The sequence below is a fragment of the Lepidothrix coronata genome, unplaced genomic scaffold (genome assembly GCF_001604755.1).
Source record: "Lepidothrix coronata isolate B3197 unplaced genomic scaffold, Lepidothrix_coronata-1.0 Scaffold238, whole genome shotgun sequence".
NCBI classification, from domain to species: domain Eukaryota; kingdom Metazoa; phylum Chordata; class Aves; order Passeriformes; family Pipridae; genus Lepidothrix; species Lepidothrix coronata.
This window is the reverse complement of record NW_016690418.1, coordinates 167,925-191,620: the sequence shown is the minus strand read 5'-3', so window position 1 is coordinate 191,620 and position 23,696 is coordinate 167,925. Positions and strand designations below refer to the sequence as shown.

The window sequence follows — 23,696 nt, the reverse complement described above, 5'->3', positions numbered from 1 at the left end:
AGAGATGAATGATTTCTGGGAATCCTGTCATGCAGAGAACTTTTCCCTACATCCCAGATCCTTTCTCTACTTCCCATGCACCATGACAGCATTTTTGCTTTCAGTCTCACCCAGGTGCCTGGTTTCACGTGGTGCAAAATTAACGTGGCAGACCACCTACCAGCAGACCCAATTATAATTGGTACTAATTAAGAGGGGTTTTTTTGGCAAACTTAGGAGAAAAAAAAAGCAAACAAAAAAACCTGTGGTCTGAATGATAACTGAATTACTTGGAAATTATGAAGTCTGACACTAATTTTTAAAATTAGAACAACACTTGTTTGCATTAAAAGGAGAGGTGCTGGGAGGCAGCTTCCTTGCACCAAATGTATACTTATTCTAATGGGGGAGGCTGCTGGAATGAAAAACACGTTCTTTCTGACCCAGCATTAGCTGCATAAATTAAATCAGTGAAATACTTGGCACCATAAAATAAAGAGTCATCTCTCTCCATGTATTTGAGAACAAGCTCACAGTTTTACATATTTTGGTAATGCTCCCCAAGGCCATCCTTGGTTTCTTCTTAGCTCAAGAAAACTTCAGCTGGAACATGAGTTGAAACCAAACTGGATGGGAAGCCACTGAAAAGCTGCGTGACCAAGAGGACAGCCATTCTGTGAACTTTGGAAATTGAGCCTGGCAGTTTGAGCCCAATTTTCAGTGAAATCGGTGTCTACAGCTCAAAGAGCATAACAGAGAATTACCATTTGTCCTTGTAGTGTAAGCAGAAGCAATTAGGATTAGACATAAAAACCAAATTCCTGCTACAAAGTCTCTAGGGGCAGTCTCCCCAGTTTTAAATTAAAGAGTAAATTACTGAAGTGCTTTGCTTAGAATATACCTGTTCTTTATGTACTTGTGCTGCTACAAGAAAAAAAGAATGGTGCAGTAATATCAAGTCTAAAACTGGACATTTTTTTACAGCCCTTAAAATGCAGAGAGGGTAAATACAAACGAGTCTGAACTGTCTGAATATTCCATTAAAGGTTATCAGGGCAGGGGGCTGGTCTTCTAACACATCAGTTGCTCATCTTCTGCGTTAAACTGGAGGAGTCTTAAGCCATCGTTAAAAAATCTCCTTTGTTTGGATTTGGCATTGGCAATAGTCAATAACGTAAGAGCGCTATAAAATTATAAAATCGTTAAACTTTGTAAGAACTTTATAAACACACTTGCAGATATTGCACATATCTTTGTGCTCTGCAGTCAAACTGGACAATGAAACGACCACCTGTTAACTGCTAACAATGTGTCATTACCAGTTCTCATGCCTTTTTAAAGCAATTTTGGCTCTAGCTGCCGATAATTCTGGCTACGATACTTGTGTGAACATTAAGGGCACAGAAAGCCAAAGGCAGAAAACTGACAATACAGTTTGTGCTTAGACTACTAATAAGTAAGTGAATAATATGATTTTTCTAATTCCACATAATTGCTTGATCTCAAGGGGCCAAAAAAAAAAAGTTCTGAATACATATTTTAGAAGCAATCCAATCTACGGTATTTAAATGCAAGCTTCGATTCAGTGAGATTTCACAGCAGATATTTTCACATTTTTTTAATAGTTTAAATAGCCTTTAACAAAACGGAGGTTATTCAGGATTCTCTAAGGTTTGAAAAGAAACATAGACTAAGTCTCTGTCACTGCTCATAGTCACTTTTTCTGTTTTGTCTGACAAATTATCATTTAAAGATATGTGAGAAATCTAAATAAATAAATAAAAATTCCCCGAGTGCTGAGACAGTTTATGGGCATTTTGCTATTCGATACAATAAGAGCAGAATCAGACCCTCAGAACTCACTATATTCTCAGTCTTATTTTTCTTCCTCTGAGAAATGCAATGTAACACCCAGTACGAAGATATTGGGACAATTTTTCACCAGCTACGTTCAGGCTACTTTATATTTTATAACACAAAGAAAAAAAAACTTAAAAAAAAAAAAAAGAAACAAACCTCCAAGATAACAGGAAAACAACAACAAGAATCTGTGATCTGCAAAAAGAGACTATTTAATGAGTTTCTATTTGTGTGTACGCGCACGCATGTGTGCATATATTTATGATTGTGTGGATAATTATCATTAAAAATAGCCATGTTGGGCCTTTTTAGTGCAGCCCTTTTCTTAACATCTCAGGCTTTGATCCTGCTCTGAAATGTGTGCAGGCAAATTCCTGCACAGCCCTTCAGTACCTATAGGTATCTCGTACCAGCCTGCCAGTCTAAAGCTGTCACGGCGCTGCCATTGGGAGCAGGATGTGAATCTCCCGCCAAACAAAGAAGGAAAACAAAAATTCAAGGGAGAGGGTGAAATTAAAAAATTGCTGAGTGTGTGATTCAGGGTCAGCAGCAGCAGCAGCTCCTGCGGCTGCTGCCCACGATGTCACAAGCATCTCGGCACAGACTGGGAAAGTCTTTTCAGTGGAGTAAAAGCACAGCCCTTCCAGTTTTAGATCACTTTCTTTGCTAATCACACTGACAAAAACCAACATCAAACCCTGAAATTTATCTTCCATAAAATTATAGATACATCACTGATTGTCGGCTGCAGAGGATATGTCAATTCTTTCAGCAATTCAGTGTATAAATACACAACAGACAAAATTACTCTGGCAATTTTAGGTATTTTACTAAAATGGAAACAAAGCAACTGCAACAGACCATTAACGTAGGGCTCATGTTGCTTATTTTTAAAAATAAATGGCTTAAATAAATGTCTTTGCTCCTAAACAAATTTATTTTGCTTAGGAGAGAGTGTCATCCTTTAAAAGTGTGGAGCTAGTAACTGTCTTTACTTAAATGCAAGTTATGTATATCAGCGCAGAACATATTCAGTTTTAAAATTCTCAGTGATCTTCCTTACATTCTGTATGTAATAAAAATTATCTTAGCCTGTAATGGCATAGTTATTTAAAAAGGAAAGAAAAAAAAAAAAGGAAAGAAAAATGAGGAAAGAAAAAAGCCTTACTTAAAGATTTTCTGTGTTCAGGCTTTGGTTCTTTGGATTCAGTGTCTAAGCTATTCAGTAATTCGATGCTGGAGGATCTTCTGAGTTTGAACTCCAAATTTCTCGATGTAATTCTCTGTTCTTTTGGCTGGGAAAAGAATATATATATATATATACATATGTGTATGCTTTTAATAAAATTATTATTTGTAAGAATGAAGCAAGAGATTCCAGAATGCCAGTACAGAAGCTCACAGACACACACAGAGCAAGTGTGCAGGGAGTATATAATTTAAGGAAACTGTAATGCAAAATTTGTCATATGGCAGAGCTTTTATGGCCCTGACAGACTGATCTTAATTTCTGAGATAAATTCCCATTTAAGTGAGGAAAACAAAAGGCCTGCTTCTTTAGGCTTTAGAGACCAAAATTATTTCCACATTGCAGGCTACTTCCAAATGCTGGCAAAGAGGAAGGGCGTTTAAATTGCCTTTCTGATTTAGATAGTTACAGTAAATATTCTTACAAGCACAATTGTTTCAAATATCATTGCAAATTTGGGGTTGAATTCTGCTGGTTTAAGCTTAGGAAGTAGTTGGGGGGCTTCTCTCTAATTCGCCGGCAGACAACGTGAAAATTAACGGGGAAAAGAAGCAAAAGAATAAAGGAAAAAAGGAGCTGCTGTTTCAGCTAAAGCCACGTCTCTTCCCGTGGCATTAGGTCAGGTGAGATTTAGCCATCCCAACAGCCCGGAGAGCCGCCAGGCTTTCCACACTCGTTCAAAGTTTTAAAACTGAATGAAATGACAGGGATGAAGTGGCCGCGGAGTGCTGGGTGGTGACATCCTGTCCTGCGCACACGGCGGAGCAGAACCTCGGCCAGGACCAGCCCTGCCCCAGCCATGGGCCAGCTGTGCCCCACCAGCTGCTGCTGCTGTGGCTCTGATGCCACGATATTACTATAGCTACACTAAAAATAATATATATGATTAAGTCTATTAGATGTTTAGCTGAATAATATGCCAAAAAAAAATTTTTTTTCGGACTCTCCGTGGAAAACTCCACCCCAAAATCTTCAGTCGGATATCAATATCCTCACACACCCAATGAAATGCACAATATGAAGACATACATCATCAGATCAAACTTTCCTTGGCTGATTATAGCCTCAGGGTAATAGAATGTTTGTAGCTCTTTAAGGAAACAGTAGCTGTGTTCAGATTAACCCTTTCAAAGAGGCTGCAAATTCCACTGCAGCAAAACCACTGAAAAATGCAAGAAATGGGGATATTTTTCTCTCACCAGATTCTGCAGTGAACAAGGAAAGTCAGTGCCCTCTAAAAAAAAAAAAAATAATTGTTCTTGGATCAGGCAGAGATAGCAGGAAGACATTTGGATTTTGTACTGAGAGTGGCAAAAAAGAAAGAAAAAGCTACAGCTGAAGCTGGTTTGGTAATTAAAAACTGTTTTAATAAAACGCAACCCTGCTTACTTCTAGTAGAAAACCCCCAGCCTTCCTGGGAGAAAAGCAGCAATCAGTTACAAAGGAATATTATTTGCTAGTGTTATTCTTGTGAATAAGTAATACAAAAATTCATAAAAGGCTCAAATGTATTAATAGTTCTATTGAAGATTATATACTGTAGGCTGCATAAACAGAAAAAGCAGAAATTCATTAGTTATTAAGTGCTTGTGTGCTTTTACAACCCTCAGCAAGCCAACGTCCTCGTTATTTCAGAGAAATAAATGTAGCGTTCCGTTTTGAGGCAAGAATCAAATGACATTTTTGTGCAACAACCTTGTTTATCTGACATTTTTTAGGAGATTTGCATACATATTTTTATGTCCTTCAGAGAAGGGAACGTCTAGCTAGCTGCTGACTGCCTAAAACCTGTAGAGATGCCTGAGCAAATGAAGTTGAAATTGCTACATCTTAATTAATAAAGGTAACAGCCAAAACAAATACATACCAATCTGTCAATTGCATTTTTGATAGCGTGGAACCAATCCAATATGAGAAAGTCGATATCCGACTGGAGGAGGAACTCATTTCCTGACACTGTCGTGATCTGGGAAGGGCATGGACACACACAGGTAAGTAAAGCACACACCAGACAGATGATTTTCCTCTGTTTTCCCTCCTATGTCCCCCAAGTGCTCTTCCTTTGTACCAAGAATTATCTGCTGGAGTGCTGAGTTACTGGGGAGTTTTGAACCTCTGTCTGAAAACTGTTTTGAATATGTCACAACAAACGAGATATTGTCTCAGCAATGCAACCACCGAACACAAATAGTGCAAAAATAATGGGAATGTGACAAAAGTTAAGAAAAGCCAGGAAACTCAGTGCGGTAAGACACAGTTCAAATGAAATTAGAGCACCCTGAAAAGAAATGAATGCAATAAGAGAATTATTTCTTGCTACTTGCAGTTTTCTATTTTAGTATTATTATTTTTATGTCTGGTGCCATCATTCTCGAATTTGCACATATATTATACACCTGAAATTCCGGAGTCCACTTCCAAGCACTTTGGTGAAATTAATAATGTCACTCTTCCACATTAAAAAAAAAAATTACCATCAAAGATGGCTGCAGCAGAGTAATTAGGAGCCCATTTATCATGAAAAAAAAAATCCCCAGTTTGTCTGCATAGAAGTCGATTTACATTTTTGACCCACTCACTGGGAATATTTATCAAAAGAACATTCAATCCCCTGATAATGCTATTTCAGTGCCTAACCTAATATTTGGTGGAAATATGCATGTATATGCTGTTGGTCTGAACTTCTGTAAACCACTGGGATAGTAATGATACGTCATTTTTTATTTTACATATCTATCTATCTATATATTTCACCAGAGGAAACCTCCAGGTGCTTCACACAACAGGTTGAAACGATCATTTTACGGATGGCAAAACTGAGGCTTTGCCCCAGGATTATTCAGCAGTCCAGGTGCTTGAGGCCACAGAGCATGAGCAAGACAAAACAGCTGCCTGTGTTTGCAGACAGGTGAATGAAGGACTACAACCCCACCACATTTTGGAAGGGACAGGAGCTCATCATGCCCACACTCCAAACCAGCTCAGCTCCTGTCAGCACCGAAACCAAAATTTTTTCTTATTTTGTTGTTATTAAGAGTTGCTTGTGCAAAATGTAACATCCACATTTGGGAATTGGACAGTTGAGTTTCAGTGTTTTGGGGATGCAGGTTATGTCTGCATGTTGGGATGTTCACTGGAACATGGTATTATTCACCAAAACCTATTCAGTTTTGAGAACAACTGAACATAGTGGACAATAGAGATTTCCTTCTGAACAAAGTTTGAGGAAAAGCAGAGCAAAACCATTAAGACCTAGCACAGCCTATTTATGTAAATCCATCAACATGAAGTGCTACTGTTCACTGCATCTCCACCGTGTCAAGAGTTTTTACTGAAGCAAAAAAGAAACAGCAGATCCTCACCAGCCTGGGTACTCCCTGCATCTTCCTTAAAACTGAAATACTACCAAGAAAAAAACCTAAAAAACAAAACAACAGCTTAATGTCTCATTAATTGTCCAAAACCCTGCCTTTATTGAGGAAATGCCTTCAAGGAAGGTTTCCAAAGTCATCAGCATTAAGGAAAATCCCGTCAGTGCAGCTCCAGCGGAGACATCCTGTGAGAGCACTGTGGAGAATGTGGGAATGGTCCCCTGGCTCGGGTGCTGCCTGGTTGCAGATGTTCATCCCATCCTGTCCCTTCTGCACCCATTAGGAGCAAACTCCAGCCACCCCATTGCTCCCCATGCACATGGGACAGTTATTTATTAGGGGACTTCTAATTGCCTTATTAGTCCACAAGATATAATATTAATCACTACTCACACGCTCACCCTTCCCTTTATAGAAAGGATATAAAAGGCCAAAATTCAGCTTAAGGTGAGCAGTAGAAAGAGCTGACCTCCAGTTCTGTGCCCAGCTCACACGGCAAGGCTTGAGTTCAAAATGTATGATATGATATCACAATTTATTAATGTATACATGCAGATATGAATTAGACTAAACACAGGCAACAATTCAATCTAATGCCTCTCTCGCAGTATAAACAAATCATTATTAAAATTATAAAATGGAATAACATTTTCAAAGTAAGAGCAACATATGTAATTAGATTTACTGTATTTTGAAGGCTTAAAAAGGACACAACATAGTTCAGCCTTCCGTTCAGTAAATTCAGGCTTTATTAAAATACAAGTATTCAGCACTGCATAAATATTTGCACTGTATGATATGCAAAAGAGATACTCCATTGCTAACAAGACCAAAGCAAAATACATGTTGAAAGTTTCTTTGTCTGAATGTGTTATTTTGATAATCATATATTATCAGTGTTTTATGAGCAAATCTGTAAAAACAGATCATAGAATGGAGGGAAGAGAATTCATTTAAAATATACTTTCTGTAAGATGTAGTTCAGGTCCTTTTCTTTCTTTCCTCAGACTAATCTTCAGAGTAACTAGACAGTTTCAAGAAGACTGCTACTGCTCTCTACAGTTTAAATGCATCCACTCCTTAATTACAGTCAGTAATTGACTTTGTTCTGCTCCACTCCAGTCATTCACAGGCAAGCAGTTCCAAAGGCTTTGGCTGGTAAATCCCATTTAATGTGCAGGTTTTCTATCCCACTTTTATATATTACCTCCTTAGGATTTCTGATAAATGGCTCTTGGAAGGGATTGCTAAACCATATTTGCACTTTGAACAATCAAATTTTCAACACCCTTGGGAAAAGACATCAGTGAAGAATGCTGGTTTTGACTAAACCTCGTGATTGAACAATTTATGATCACAGCCCTAAATGATGTATAACTAACAACAAGCAGAAATTGTTCAATATTAAGGCCTGTTAACACACCATCCCTGTGTCAGGCACTGCTGAAATAAACAGAGGGGCCAGGGAAACAAATGAAAGACAAATCTGGGGAAAAAAAAAAAGAAAATGAAGTGCTCTATCTAGAGCTGCCAGACTCCATTGTGCCAGGTACTTCACTTATTTAAATACCTCCCGAAATCCCTCTCTCTGTACCATCATTTTTGCAAAGGCTACAGTCTGGAATTAGCATTACCTTACCAGGCAGAATCATGATGCTTCTGTCAGCAATAAATACCCATGAGGAATGACAACTGACATCAACCCTCTGGTTTGCCATGCCCTTCAGGTTGGCCATAGGAGAGCCAGGCTGCCTGGATTCCCTCTATTTTTGCTACAACACCTTGGAAAAATTACTTCAAAGGGTGAATTCACTCACACAGTAGTTTTATCCTGTCCTGCTGCTAAGCATTGATCCTCTGAAAATACAGGCTCGCCACAGGTAAATGTGTGCTAAATTCAATGCACTGCTGGGCTGCCAACACCGTGTGGGAAGTGGTGAGAGGGGCAGGTGTGAAACACTTTTTCTGATATTCTATTTGTGGCTTATTAAGGGTTTCTCTTGTCACCTTGTAAAGCTGCAAATGGAGGTTTGAGATTCTTTTGCATGTCAGCTTAATGATGTACCAAGGTGGTGTTCAACAAGGTCCTATATTATTAAACAGAAAGATATCCTTGTAGCCTTAAGAAATAAAGGACACTCTATCTAATTAATATCTTTACTATTTTATAATATATAAATATACTTTGGATGCTACCTAGGATCACCAGTTCTTAAAAATCCTATAAATTATATATTTTTTTCTGTGCTAGGTTATGCACTGGGACATACTATAGTGCAGAGCATGGACTTCCAAACCTTTAGAGATCACCTGGATCACCTTTTGGAACGTGTCTTAGAGACTGTTCCATTTCAGAGTATGCTTATACCAATGAAAAACAGCAGATAAAACCCAGAAAAGTGCCATGAGATAAGCCCAGGGTCTTTTGTCCATAGTTTTCCTGCAAAGTCAGGTCTGAGGATTGCTGCACTGCTGTGAGAAATGTCTCCTTCAGGATATCCCTCTAGTTCATTACCAATATGCATTTCTATGGATACATTCATTCTTAAATTTATTTTAACTGCAGAACAGGGATGGAGGCAATTTTAGCAATCCTACTGATAGGCACTCTATGGAGATATGGGATATAGATATCCCATATCTATATGGGATAAAGAAAGGGCGATAAATTCACATAGCAAAAGAAAAATTCAAACCCGTCCTATTGATTCACCCACTTCAAAGTGTACTTATGCATCTCTGGTGGCCAGAACTATTATTTGCAGTGATGAACTATTTTCAGACAATTCCAAGAACAAACCTTAACACAGGAAGTGAAGAATCCTGTGGGGAAGGAGAAATGCAGCAAAAAAAACTTAGTCTGTACCCTGCAGCGAGCAAAAGGGAGCAGAGGGAGCAGCTTGGGAAGTGTGTGGCTCAGGTATAGCTCATGCATGGCCACCAAAAAAACATCTCACAGTTCTTATTTCAACCAAATACTGAAACAAGCCATTGTTCAAGTTGGTGGACTGTTGGGGTGAAGCTTCATATATCCTACCCCAATGGTTCGATGTTGGATTATTGGATGCTTTTGGAGCGTGGAAACTTCAGCAGTTGCTAATCCAGTGCAAGATTCAGTGCAGAAAACTGAAATTTTGATGCCACCTGGGACTCACACAGCTTGTGGTGAACACTAAGTGATTTAAACTTGGATTGACAGATACCTCTGCGTGCAGAAATTCAATAAAATGTGTTCCTCTTGTTGCACTGTGCATTGGGATTGCTGCCCTTGATATGTGTAGGAAAAAAAAGGAAATGTGAGTCGCTGGAGCATTTCTAGCTCCAAAGTTAACACTTTTCCGCCTTCCCACTGCTCCCTTCATCTCACCTTGCTCTCTCACAAAGTGGTGATTTTTTTTCTGATCATGTTAATCAACCTGATTCCCCATAATGAAGAGGAATCTTGGCTTTTCCCTCTGTTTTCCTGAGAGATTTTTGTTGGATGGGATCTATCCACCCAGCCCATGTAACACAGGACACGCTACTCTCCATTTGCATGGCAGCCACCAGGGCTGGGACAGGGAAGCTGTGAAAAGAGTCAAAAGGAAAATTCAAAAAAATAAAATAAATAAAGAAAGAAGACTAGGAATTTTCTCTCTCTAAATATTAATTTAAAAAATCATTAGAATATAATATAACTTGATTATAAACACATAAAACATAGATACTTATGTGTCTACACCCCCAGTAGAAGTAGAATTAATTAAATTTGGGAGACACTATGCTCCTTAGTGGTTTAATTAACTGGATTTGAGTTAAATGGGGACCGAGCTATGCAAGTTTTAAAAAACCATGTCAAAAGTCTAACTGCATTTCTGGAAGTTGATCTTAAATTCTTTCTCACAGATAATCCAGTCTCTTGGCCATGTTTATGCTGTATGAGTGAGCAGCCGAAAGGATAAATAAAATATCCCTTTGTGCTGTACTGTGGTGAGCTGAGTCTAATAGTAAAAAAATGGAAATGGAAAAAAAAGGATCAGTATTGAGCTGCATTATATTTGTACAGCATCATGTATCCATTCTATGATCCAGCCTATCAAACAGAGGTAGTCATGGTTATGCTGATAGTTAAATTACTTAAAGGACTCTAAGATGTTTATGACTACCAAAAAAATTTCGTTATCAAGCAGATTGTCTGTCTCATATTACAGTCTGGCTTCACCCATCTAGCAGTCCTTTGGATGTCGAGCAAAGTTAACATGGAAGTGATGGGGAAATATCAGCTTGAGAGAAAAGGTCTTCAACCAATCTTTCAAAGAAAAGAAAAAGATATTTGTTAAAAAATTTGGTGAGAAAGTATCTGCCTTGTGTTCCCAATGTTGCTAGATGTTAAGTAAATATATGCTGATTGCAAAAAAGTTGCTTTGGCAACTCTCTTATTAAAATGCGTTTGTAACCCCCATCTGTCATGAAAGTTTTGAAAAGTTTGTTTACTTTGGAGAGCCGCCTTATCCAGGGTTACCCCGGCATACAATGATAGCAGTCTTCAGAAGTTGTGTGAGGAACAAGCCACTAGGGATCCATTTTTGTTTTAATTGGCACACACAAACACTTTTCTGGTCTGTCAAAAAGATCAAGCTAATATGCATGGCGGGTGTTATATTCTCAGCTTTTGGGAGTAGTAAAGCTCCCTTTATTTAAGTAATTTAAATGATAGACTGCAAAAACTTTGCAAGTCAGAAAAATGTTTTATACTTTCTTTGGGAATATTTGTTTTAGGCAACAGAAAATGTTCTACATATCTAAAGATGTTGAACCTTATGTTTTAATTACCCCGTTTTTTTCTGAGTCTGTAAAAATGACTGTGAAAACCAAGGATTGTAGAGGCAACAAACAGATCCTGTGTTTTCACAACTTCTGCAATATTACAAATTGTAAGACCAAATGCTGCCAGATGTTTATAGGATATTTCCTCAATTGTGTTGCCTTGTGGTATGACTGATTTGCACATCCATTCTCTGGGAACCTTTGTGGGGTCATCATATCAAAACAACCTTCTCATATACAATAAGTTGCTTTCTAGTGAAACTACTGCTGGCATTATACACATCAGTGGCTCTGAAATGGATTCGACAGTCTCAAATTTGGGGGTCAAACTTACAAGAAACAATAAATTTTTAAATAAAACTATATTGCACCAGTGGAGAACAGATAATTTATTTTCATGGTGAATTCCTGGGACTAAGTCCTTCAACATAATTTAGTAATAAAATAATGAACTCTGGGACAGTTAAGAAGAAGAAAAATTCTTTGAGCCTAAAGTTTCCCTTTTGCTGTGCCATGAACTCTTAGTATACAATTGAATTACGTTAATACTAGCAAGGAGAGAATCAAGTCTTCTTTCTGTACTATAAAGTAAAATTTTCCTTTCCTTCTGGGCTGTGAAGAATCTCAGTTGAAGAACTGATTTTTATTGCTTTTATGGAAGATATTGAACCAGTAGGAGGTCACAAGCCAAGCTGATTAGGCCCTGAGACACCAAAACTCCTCCTTGGATTTGAAGAGGAGCTCAGGCTGGGGATCCACAGAGTTTCTCTGGAGGAGGAAAGGCCCAGGGGTACTGGGATATGTCACTGATTTCAAGGAACACTGATTTCATTCTTCCTTTTGCACCCACTACTCCAGGTCTCATTTCTTACTGCCCTTGGAGGGGTATGAGAGGAAAGCACATGCTACTTGAGCAAAGGGGAAGGTAAGGGAGAGAAAGTACTCTCTGCCAAACATCCAGGGAATACACTGGGAAGTATTTCCTGTTGATCTGCCGTACTGGTATTCTCCTCTGTGCGAGACAGTTGGAATACTGAGATTGACCTCTGAAAGCAAGGGTTTCCTTCAGAGGGTAAAGAGCAGAAAGAGAAACGCGAGACAGGCAGCAGATGACCATCCTGGATGTCAGCCACTTGTGTTCAGCCTGCCGTGTCCCCCCTGCCCGTGCTACCCTCTGCTCCAGCCCCACGGATGAGCTGCCCTCGCCACGGGGCAGCGTGGATGGACTTCTGACAGCCTTCAAGCCAAAGTCAGGGGAGAATGGAAGTCACCAGTCTTGGGGAGCAACAAATAAGTACCCCCCAAACTGATAAAAGCAGAGAAGCAGGAGATAATAATTAAGACACAACTCAGTCCTGTCTGCACGTAGTGGGAAGTCGGGGAATAGACAATTGTACATTTTGTCCGCAGACGAAGACTAAAGGCGATGTATGAATACCTACTGCAAGCTACTTTTCTCCTTGGGGTAATATTTTACTGTTATTGCCTTTGCAATCTGAAGCCATATATTACACAGCCACACACAGAGATATTGGCAATGGTTTCTCAGAGAAGTCCTGTCTTTCTTCGTTTTACCAGCTGGACAATACCTAGTGATGAATGGTCCTCCTGTCCAATTTTATATGCATGTTATAACACTTTATGATGTATGTGAGTGAGACTCAACGTGATAAGTCCCTGTAACAAACAAAAATATCAAAGGGAGAATGAATGCTCTGCTTTCACAGCGAGCAAAGATATATATTTAAAATATATATGTGCTATGTATAAAGATTTCATTTTGTTGACTCTTATTTTAGCCAGAAATTTATTCATCAGTAGCAGAGCATTTCACAGCTACATTATTTGCAGGAAGAAGCCAGTGCTGGCTCTTAGTATTTCATTTATGGACACATGTCTCCTATTAATAAGCGCTGAGATTGCACAATAAGAGAAAAGAGATGTTGCTATAAGTATCTTTATACTTATAGTAACGTATTTGGCCATGATTATAAGTGTTTATAAAACTTTCAAGAATCGTTCCTTGTCTACTTACACTAATGAGAACACCTGTTAAGTTTAGAGCTGCACAGGCTTATTTGCATTGAATTCAGGTTTTTGCATACTGTACATCACTTTTTGAAACAATTAGATGTTTACAGAGAAATATAGCTAAAAGAAGAAAAGCAGCTTGAATGCCCTCCAGCCCAAGTCAGTGCTAATCCTGGGTTGTGTGAAAAGCAGAAACCTGCTGAATTATAATACTGACACAAATTCAGTGAGCAGTGAACAAAGGTGTACCTGCAAATCCTCTGATAGCAGATGTTTCTTGTGGGGATTGGTACCTGCTGCTGAATAAACCATCTCTTAGAGATAAAACAGCACTACTGAATGGGATTTTCATTGTTATATTTACCATTTTCTTTTCATTTGGATAGTTTCTTTTCTCTTTTTTTTTTTTTTTTCTTGTGACTCAGAACTGTGTAGTGAGCATGTAGAACATGTGGTCATTTTCCGAAATAGCTGTATATGTTATTTTACTAACTTCCCAAAAGCCAATACAACACCACAAGGTTCCTCCTACTGCTTGAGATCCAAAACATCATCTCTGCAGTAAAGGTTTTTGTGGCCTGGGGCAAAGAGGCAGGAGATCCCTTTCTATAAAAACAGGTCTGCTGAACGGTAAGTGCGATATCCTGCTGTGACACAGCCATGCCAGCTATTGTTTAATAACAATGTACAACATCAAAGTTGGTCCATGATCTGAACACTTACTCTGCCAGCTGTGTCAAGTTCCTAAGTGGTGCAGGCAGGAAAAGATACTGGTTATTATCTTCCCTTGCATGCAGGGAGCAAACAATGCATTACATCTCAAGTTTGCCTCTTTCCTTTTTTATTTGTATGTAAATATTAGGAAAAGCTAAGCAGGATGAAAAATGTTTTGAATAAGGCTATTACATCCATTTAAGAAAACAAATACTTCCAACTACAACAACTGAAAAGATTTCTGTTTTAAAAAATTAGTGCTTTAATAAATATTATGCTGTTGAGATTCAGGACAAAGATGAATACATTTTGTCACCTATCTGAGCTCTAGTCTCTAAGGAGTCACAACCTTGTGAGAAAACTTTCAGAGCTAATATGGTTCTTAACTGAGCACAGAAGAACACATATATTTCAATTCACAGAATTCCAGAATGGTTTGGGTTGGAAGGGACCTTAAAGATCATCTGATTCCCCTGCCATGGGCAGGGAAACCTTCCACTAGATCAGGTTACTCAAAGCTCCATCCAGCTTGGCCTTGAACGTTTCCAGGTTGCCAGTGCAGTTCCCAAACCATTCTTACACAGTTTTGACATTTATCTCATTTGTGAATGAAGTTATTTTAAGGAGCATCACAGTATAGATAGTATGGAAACAGTGTTTAATTCAAAGAATAATATCTTCTAATTTTTGAAGTTAGAAACTCTTGTAATCTAAAAAAAAAATGGGACTTTGTCTGTCTCCAAAGTGTTGTGATAGTCTCAAACCAGTGAAAACCAGCGTTGGAGGATCCTTGGATTTTTATTTAGTCATTCTGGAACTGCACTGGCAGCATTAGAACTGCACTGGCCTTTAAATTTATCAGCTGCTCTATGTGGTAGTTTAGTAATGACAGAAGATTACTCAAAATGTTATTTAAAAATAACAGATAACCAAAATATCAAATCATCTTTTCACAATAAGTGGCTAAGTGGAGCTTTTCTATGCAGAGAGAACATAGCTCAGAACTCAGCGAATTTCTTAAACTAACTGAATTTGGTCAGCCAGTGGTCATTGGGTGAAAAACTACTCATTCATCTAACTGTGTAGCTCAGAAAGAAGAGAACCTACTTGGATCAACTTCTGCAATTGTAAGAAATACAGTGAAATTAGGAAAAAATATAAGAAACACATACTTCCTCTCTAGATCTTAGAGTTTCTGGTATGCACTGGGATATACCAAATAAAAAACACTAAAAAAAATACATTATTTTAAAAATATGTATAATTTTTGCAAGCATCTGATTTTTTTTTTTTAAATAATGTAAGTTTTTCTCATGTATTAGAACATGATGTACACTTTGACATCTGTCAGTCAAGCTTCTGGCTATAACACTGGACAATCTGGAGGGACGCGCCACAATATGATGTGGCATGCAGAAAATTTGAAAAACTCAATTTTTCCAAAATAAAAATCACATCTTCTAGTTTTAAATAGGGAGAATGATTGCAAAATATTTGGCCATCAAGACTGTAAAGATTGAGGTTGGATAATCAATAACGTTTGTGGCTGAATTACCCACTGATAACAAGTAATTTCCTGCTATTCGTGAGGGGAATTGGGAAGTGGATTTTGGGAATTTGGCAGACTCTGTCTCTCTTTTCTAAATATGCTGTGTCTGAAAGCCTGATATTCGTTTCTATTGCAAGCTTTGGAATGATGGAGTACAAGCAAATGCAGGTTTGGGGTGATAGCTTGTTCAGGAACTCCAGGATCTAAATATAAGGGAAGCTAAAAATACACAAAATTATCAAGGCCAGGAATGGCCGAGTATTTGGGGGTCAAGTTCTCCGTGCCATAAAACCCCATTTATCTGAATCCCTTTAACACCATTATTGTTGCTTCATTTCTTGCCACTAGTAAATGTACAGCACCCATGGCAAAGAACTGAAGTGGTTTAAAACACATCATGGCCTCCTTGTCCAAAGGTGTCATCTTTGCATATTAATTTGAGCACTGAGGATGCTGTGCCAAGAGACCTGTGGTTATAAAGCAACCCAAAGTGCAGATACACAGGGGCTGTGACCAGAGCATCTCCTCACAGACCCCTGACCCACACGTTTCTTGCCCTCCTCACCATGTTGTTTGAAATTCTGGGTACATTATCGCCCTCACCACACTCCATGGCACAGGACAAATCAAAAGCAACATCCCATCAGTAGCATAGACATTAAACTGAGAGGCAAGAGAGAAAGTCTTAAGGAAACTGGAATTCCAGGCTTGAGTTTCTGAAAGTGTTATGTTACCGTTGTTATGTTACAATCTGACCCATGACCCAATGCTTGCAACGTTCTCTTACCACTAAGATAATTAAGAATGCTCTCAGATTCTTGATTCTGACAAAGGAAATTCATAAGTTACTTCCCAGTGATTTGAGGTACTAACTTATTAGAGCTGAGCTGGAAGAGCTACCAGCTGCCAAACTCTACCAGTCGTGTCTAAGCAGAGACATGCAAGCGAGTTTGAACTATAAACAGAACCAATTACATTAACATTTCCCAACGCTTTCAAGACTCAGACTTGAAGCTTTTATTTGTTTCTCAAAAACCATGATCCTCTATGCTAATAAGTCTAAAAATTGATTAAAAGGAAAACATTCAAAGCAGAACCTGGCAGTGCAGCTTCTCATGTGCTTCCCTTTCATCTGCCGGAACACGGTAGCCCTGATTCAGCAAGGTACTTCATTAAGAAATAGGCAACGTGCAGAATCTGAGTGCTTGAGCTGTTTTCAGTCACAAGAGTGAAATGAGCCAATCAGCCTGAGCAGAAAATAGCAGAAAAGTTATATTTATTCACAGAGCGAATATTTCAGGGAACAAAAGATATGTTAGTGACAGTCAGTAAGAGCTGCATGTAAATTAACAGCAGAACCACAAGAAATAAAGTTAACTATCACTTGTAAGCCTAACAGTAAAAGAAAGCTATACCTTTCAGCCCAATTGAGAGAAAAGAATGCCTCATCAAGGAATTAGAGGGGGAGAAAACCAAAAATAACTACAAAAAAACCCCTACCACCTATTGGTTCCTTCGCTGTTAGAAGGAAACACGCAGTAATAATCTTATATACCTACTTGGAGAAAACAAAAAGTATGATTTTTTAAGTGTTGGCTATATTATTAAAAAGACAGCCAAAATATCTTGAAAATAATGAGAGAAAAACAACAACTATGTAAGAAACTGTACCTAGCTTTTAGCTAAACTCTTAGTCTTCAATTGCCAACAATCCACATAACTCACTCTTTTCTTTCTGAGAACAGATGAACTGATTCTCTATCACAGCCAAGCTCATAATATCTGAGATGAACTAGGAGTCACTCACTTAGAGGATGACCTTACAAAGAATTAAGCCATAAATTAGATACTGCCAGAACTTGAGAAATAAAAGAAAAAAAAATTGCTGAGAGTTTTTTTAGGTGTTTAGAAATTCAATTATACCAATTTCATCTCTTGCTGAAATGCAAACCAGCAGGCTGATAACAGAGAAACACACCATGCCCAAACAAACTAGTGAGAAATACTAAAATAGGTGAATATTTATCAAAACCCTTGTTTAACAGAGGAGGGGGACTGATATCCATGTTATTTGGAAAGCTGCTTTTATCGACAGAGAGAACAGGATCTTAGTTTCACGCTTAACTCCGAACCATAACTCATCCCTCTTTTTCGCTGCTTTTGCTCAATGACAGGTCACTCACCTCACTACTGTCATGCGTTACAAAAATTAGCAACCAAGCAAGTGAATCTAGATCAGTCCCTACTTTTGAACTTGCTCATTTGCCTCTACACTCTATTTGCTACTAGAAACCCGCTTGCTGCATCGCAGGACCAACTTCACAGCCGACACGGAGCAAGAGAGCCGGAGAACCTTGTGAATTTTCCCAATGTATCAGACTTACAGAAACACCTGTGCTAAATAACTTTATGCTGAGCTACTGTGAAAAGCTGCAGTGTTAAGTAGCAATCACAGTTTCTGATTTTTCACTGAGCTGGTTACTCTTCTGCCAGAGTCCTCCGAGCTGTCGTGCGGAGAGTGAATGGTCCCCATTTTAATCTGGTTTCCTGTCTCGTTATTTAAATTGTTCAAGTCCTAAATTTCTTTATTTATCTTGAAGTACCATTATATCAATACAATGAGAATTGAGCAGCAGCTGATAAAGTTGAAAAAAATCTGTTCATAAATGCCTTTAATTTCTGAATTGAAACCATTCATTCAGTGACTACTCTAAGAAGATAAGAGTGGTTGAAGAAAATCTGAGGCATTTGATTTGATACAGATTTAAAAGTGTTATTTCTCTTCTTTAAAAATATCCCAAATACGGAATATAAGGATAAAATTACTGTAAAATTAAATAAACTTAGAAAGTTGCTGTTCATCCATCCCTTATTAAGGACTGCAGCATTTATGTGAGGAAATCTCTGATTTCCATTTTACAAGGAAACAATGCCCTTAAATCTACACAAGCACTTAAAAAAGATGCATTTGCATGGATACAGAGCTCATTATAGGCTTTAAGTGTGTCAGTGATTAGATGGAGAACTTGTTCAAACAAATTATTGACTCTGGTACTGAAGATCAGAGAGACAGTCAAGCTCTGCAAGCAGGTAAGAGGGTTACAATTAGGTTTACTCAAGGAGTTGCTCTTCCCAGAGCGATAAACTCCAACAGTCCCAGGTCTGGGAGAAAATATCAAATACCTGCACATCCCTTCACACCTGAGAGGGGGGAGCAGGTAAAACCACATGCTGTCACTCATGGCATCATCCTCAAAGAGGATTCACCTTTTAGATCTTTAACCCTTTCACGTGTTTCCTTCCTACACAAATCACAGTAACAAGAAAAATCCAGGAAAGTGGAAATTGAGCTGCTGCTAATAATAATTTGTCTTTGGCAATGTCTCCATCAGCATGAGTGGAGACTGGAGACATGTGTAGATGCTCCCCTCAAACTGAAGCAAACCTAAACCATCATATGCTTTGCCAAACCTTTAGAAACTGGGAGAGGAAAAAAAAAAGAAAGTTGTTAAAAATTTACTACTGTTGGTTTCAAACAAAATTTAAAGCAATTTCTGATTTTCCCCAGACTCCAGGCAGGCGTGCACAGCTCATGGTATTTAAATGAAGCTCCCACAACATTTTGTGGCAACACAGTATTTTATGGGAGCGAATGCAAAACACAGCAGCAGCACCACTGTAAACTTTGAAACGTTTCAAAGAATATCAAGCCCAAACTAAGCTGCCAATATAGTTTTAAGTAAAACGTAGCGAGCTAAATTATGCAAGCACCCGTTTCTCACACGAGTAGTTCCAATGATTTCAGACAAGGGAGATATCTGAGATGAAGGTTTGCAGAAGAGGATGCTCAAAAAGTATAAAAAAAAGTATTTTCCAGTGCAAAGAAGGTAGCAACACCCAGACTTGTGTTTAGGTAGGTTTGCCTGCGCTCTCGCGATTCTCATTTCCTACGTGAACTGTGTTTCAAATCTATAATTCATACAAAGTGAGAATTTCAGTGTTTTTCTTTCACTAAAGAGCCTATTGTGAATGGCCCCAGGATAACTCCCCCAGCCAGGTAATTTAAACTGCAGAAAAGATAGGCAGAGACGTTATTTTCAACAAGGTCCCAAGGTGGCTTTCAATTCAGAAAAACAATTGACTGATGTTTCTCTGTTTGCTGCCAGGAAGCTCTATGTAGTATTTCTAGAGCTTTTTCTCTACTCTACCCAACATGTGGGCTCAGTGTCAAGCTGTGAGTTTGTAAATCTTTTTCAGCACTTACCAGAGCTCAACATGAATTATGGTATTGCCAAATCTGCTTTATGCAGCTTTTTTTACACGAGAAGAAAATGTACGATTTTATGGTCAAAAAGAAACATCTACATGCCTGCAATGGGAAAATGCAGTCAGTTGGGATTGAGCTCCAGAAAAAAATTTTTCCCCTAATTTTGCTTCTTTATCACCTTCAAACTTTGGAAACTTCTGAGCCGTTGAGTTGTTCTTGGTGCACATGGCTTTTTTCTATACCTTTATTAGCTATATTAGCTAAGATTTTATTAACTAAGACTTTCTTAAATAAGATTTTATTAACTTAATGCCCGTTTGAAAAATCCCTGCTACTTTTGTGGATGATTTGCCCTCAAATGTGTGTTAATTTTTAATAAAATACCTTCCTATTTGTTGAAGAATAGTTAGCACGGGAGATAAATCAGCCCTTTTGTTGAGGGCTAATAAACTTTGTGCGTGTGCATGTGTGTGTGTGTGTGTGAGAGTGACTTAATACAATTATAATAATATTATATGGCAGGCAAAAATATAATGAAAATGATAATTTGCCAAAAAGATTTAAAAAACACTGAGGTGTTACCTATCAAAAGTTCTCCTTCTGTCTATGATACAGCACAGATTGCAATCGTGACAGTAAATCTGGTGCTATTGTTAATGCCATGGCACTTTGGTTTTTGGCTTGCTTCAGTCCAATCTGTGACATGCTTGTGAATATCTTTCTTCTGTTCTGTCTGTATGGCATATGGATTTCTGGGATACAACGTCAGACCTATCCACATAACAAGTGTTCAGAGCACCTTATCATTTTAAAAAGCCAATTACTCAAAAAGACAAATGTGAAATGTTTCACATTTAATGATGAGCAAATCTGCAAAACAAATGCAATTTTGCTTCATTTGAAAAAGTTTAGTTTAACTGTAAATATTGCAATGGAGTCCCTAGCAATACACACCACGGGTAGGGACAGGCTCATTTTATGCATATTGTACATCATCACTGTCACTTAAATCTGCAAGATTTTCCATGCTAAGTTGTTTTAAATAAATAGAAAGAAATGAGATACAAAAGAGTGAAATATATGCTTCTGAATAGACTGTAAAAATGTCACTGCTAGCACTGAGCATTGGACACTTAAAAAAAAAATATTTTGAAAGTCTCTCCCAAAAAAACGAAAACTGCATATGTCTACAGAGGTAAAGGTCAGTAATGAAACAATTAACAGCAAAAATACCAATCCATTTTTTAGAAATATTTGTCAATATATAAAGAATGTTTTGTACTGCACAGAAGTGCTCAATTAATCCTGGTTTAGTGGCCGTATGTCAGATTCCCAGACTGAAAGGATGTCAGCTGAAGAACTTAAATACACACAGGTTCAAAAGCAAGATTTTGTAAGGACTTCAGGATGGCAGAAATTGCTACTTTCTGCTGCAGTACTAATAGAGTTCATGATTCAATTAAATTCTTAAAAAATTCTTTGACTACTGCAGTCAAAATAGAGTGAAGTGGATTATTTTTTTAAAGAAAGACTATAGGTATATATTTATGCTTTCATGATTAAAAAATCTACAGGCACAAATAGACCAGCCACTGCTACAGATAATTTCATGATTGCCAGTTATCTAAATTGTAGGTGCTGGGTACCAGGGAAGATATTAAAATGGTTATTGTTAGGGTAGGAGCATATTGAGCTAAAAGGAAAGGAGAACAGTGATATTACTGGAAGTATTTGACTCAGCAAGGCAAATGGATTTATGGACAATATTTAAAATACATGGGGAACATATAAACAGATTTTAATATTGGAGATTTTTGTGACTAATTTGATTTTTAAACCCCTCACACTAAACTGAGAACACTGGTAACAAAATACTATAGAATATGTGAAACTGAATGCAGCTGGCACTGGTAATTTTAGAAGAAACTAATCTTGATATTTATAACATCATGTAGCAAGCGGAACAATTTTACCAGGCTAGGAATGTTGAAATACAAAAAAGTTCACCTTTCAGCTATTGTGTTTTAGCTCTATTACACTAGAAAAAAAAAATCAGAAATCAGCTGTTGCAATGGAAATATTAAGAAAGTTTATTATGATATATAGCCATGGAGATACCTTTTTTAAACTGCTTGTACATGTATTGTATTTTATATTAAATTTTTGTAATCCAGCTCAGGGACTTAATATATACAGCTGAAAAATCAGTTCATAAATTATATTTAGAAACCCAGAAAATATGCTGAGCTACAACATTAGATAAGAATCTTGTTTTAAATGCATTTCCTTTAGTATTTTTTTTTAGCTTTCAATTTAGGGTTTTATGTTTTTACCTGTAGAATGCCAGATATAACGAACTAATAACTAAAGCATAAAAAAAAAAGGTATTTTACCCCTAAGCCTGGAAACAGCTGTACTAATAATTCCCCAAATATTTTTTGCTATTGCTGCGCAACAATAAGCATAAGTGTACACACAAACCTGTAAGAGAATGTAATTCAGCTCACAATTTCATAATGGTATTTAGATTCCACAATTTTGGATTGTAAGGGGAAAATAAACATTCATAAAACATAACAGATCCAAACCATTTCATAAATTAAGCTGTATAATATATTTAAATCCAAGTGATTTACATCAGAGGTTAATTTTTACCAGTATCTTTAATGTTCAGGAGTAACGAAGATAGAGGACTAGATGTTTTAAAAACCCAGGACTTATTAAATGCAGAGATTTTAATTTGCAGGGGGCTGTGCAAGCTTTAGCCTGCTTTTATAGTACGTGTTTTTGTTTTTCTGCTTCTCCCTTGCACACCCACTCACCAACTTCAGCGCTGCGCCGCAGATTTGAATGAAGTGAAAAGCTCAATGGGTAATTGTCAAAATACTTTCATTTCTCCCACTTTCACACAAGAACCAAATAAAGGCAGGAGAGTCTCCCGCTTCCCACAAACACCCAGAAATCGGCAGCATTCCACCTGGAGCTACCAAAGAGCACAGCTGAGCCTCCCAGATCACATCTCCTTTTTTTTCTTTTTTTAATCCCAGAAATACACCTTGAAAGCAAACGCATTTCTCTCAAGTTTCGGGAGCTGATGTCAAAATTGCCCACCACCTAGTTCATGCAAAAATCTGTTTATACACGTTCTCTCTCTCTCTCTCTCTCTCCCGGTATTACAGAAAAGAAATGTCAGTAATAATCAAGCGAGGGTGCTGAATTAAAATCTGAAATCGCTAACAAACCGATCTGTACAAAAGTGTCAGTGTTAAGATTTCCAGACTGGGGGTTGTGCGGCAGAACGAGGAGCTCAGACAGAAGAAAACAGCTCTCCACTCCAGTACTTTCACCCCGTTAATCTCACATGTGCTTTGCCACGGATTTCTTGCTATTTTATTTTTAACCTCTGCTACCTTGTGGGAAGTGGGCTATTCCGAGGGTGCTCGCAAGCAAAGCTCTGATTTTGCAGATGGATGTAAAGCACTGTTAAATGAGAGCTTTAAGAAGGACTTTTTCAATTTACTTTGAGCTTAATCTGAAGTGGTTTAATCACAGCTTGTACACATCTTCTTAAAAATTGTTCTAAGGCAGGGGAGAAGTAATAATCATGTAGGAAATCATCATGACAGATGCTGGCTCCCATGATCCCATTTACACTTTTAACATCACTAATGAAAACCTATCTGGGCAATACCTGTGTCAGAGAGGTGTCAGGTGGTCATTTGGCACAAGAGACTAGGAAGGAATCAGAGCAGCATTTTGAAAATGACTCACTTTTTTTTTTCTTTTTTTTTTTTTTTTTTTGTGTTTTTAGGGGGGGTGGGTTTTTTTTTTTTTTTTTTTTTTTTTTTTTTTTTTTTTTTTTTTTTTTTT

At 37.8% G+C, this 23,696-nt stretch overlaps 1 protein-coding gene across 1 annotated transcript in view; it reads right to left on the bottom strand.

Annotated features, from left to right (window-relative positions):
- ARHGAP15 (Rho GTPase activating protein 15) overlaps positions 1-23,696 on the bottom strand; it is a 331,823-nt gene that overhangs the window by 158,762 nt on the left and 149,365 nt on the right. The window contains exons 7-8 of the mRNA XM_017834748.1: positions 4,956-5,054; positions 3,008-3,134 (exon numbers count right to left, since the gene is read on the bottom strand). Coding sequence (XP_017690237.1) covers positions 3,008-3,134; positions 4,956-5,054 — 226 coding nt within the window. The remainder of the gene's footprint in view (positions 1-3,007; positions 3,135-4,955; positions 5,055-23,696) is intronic.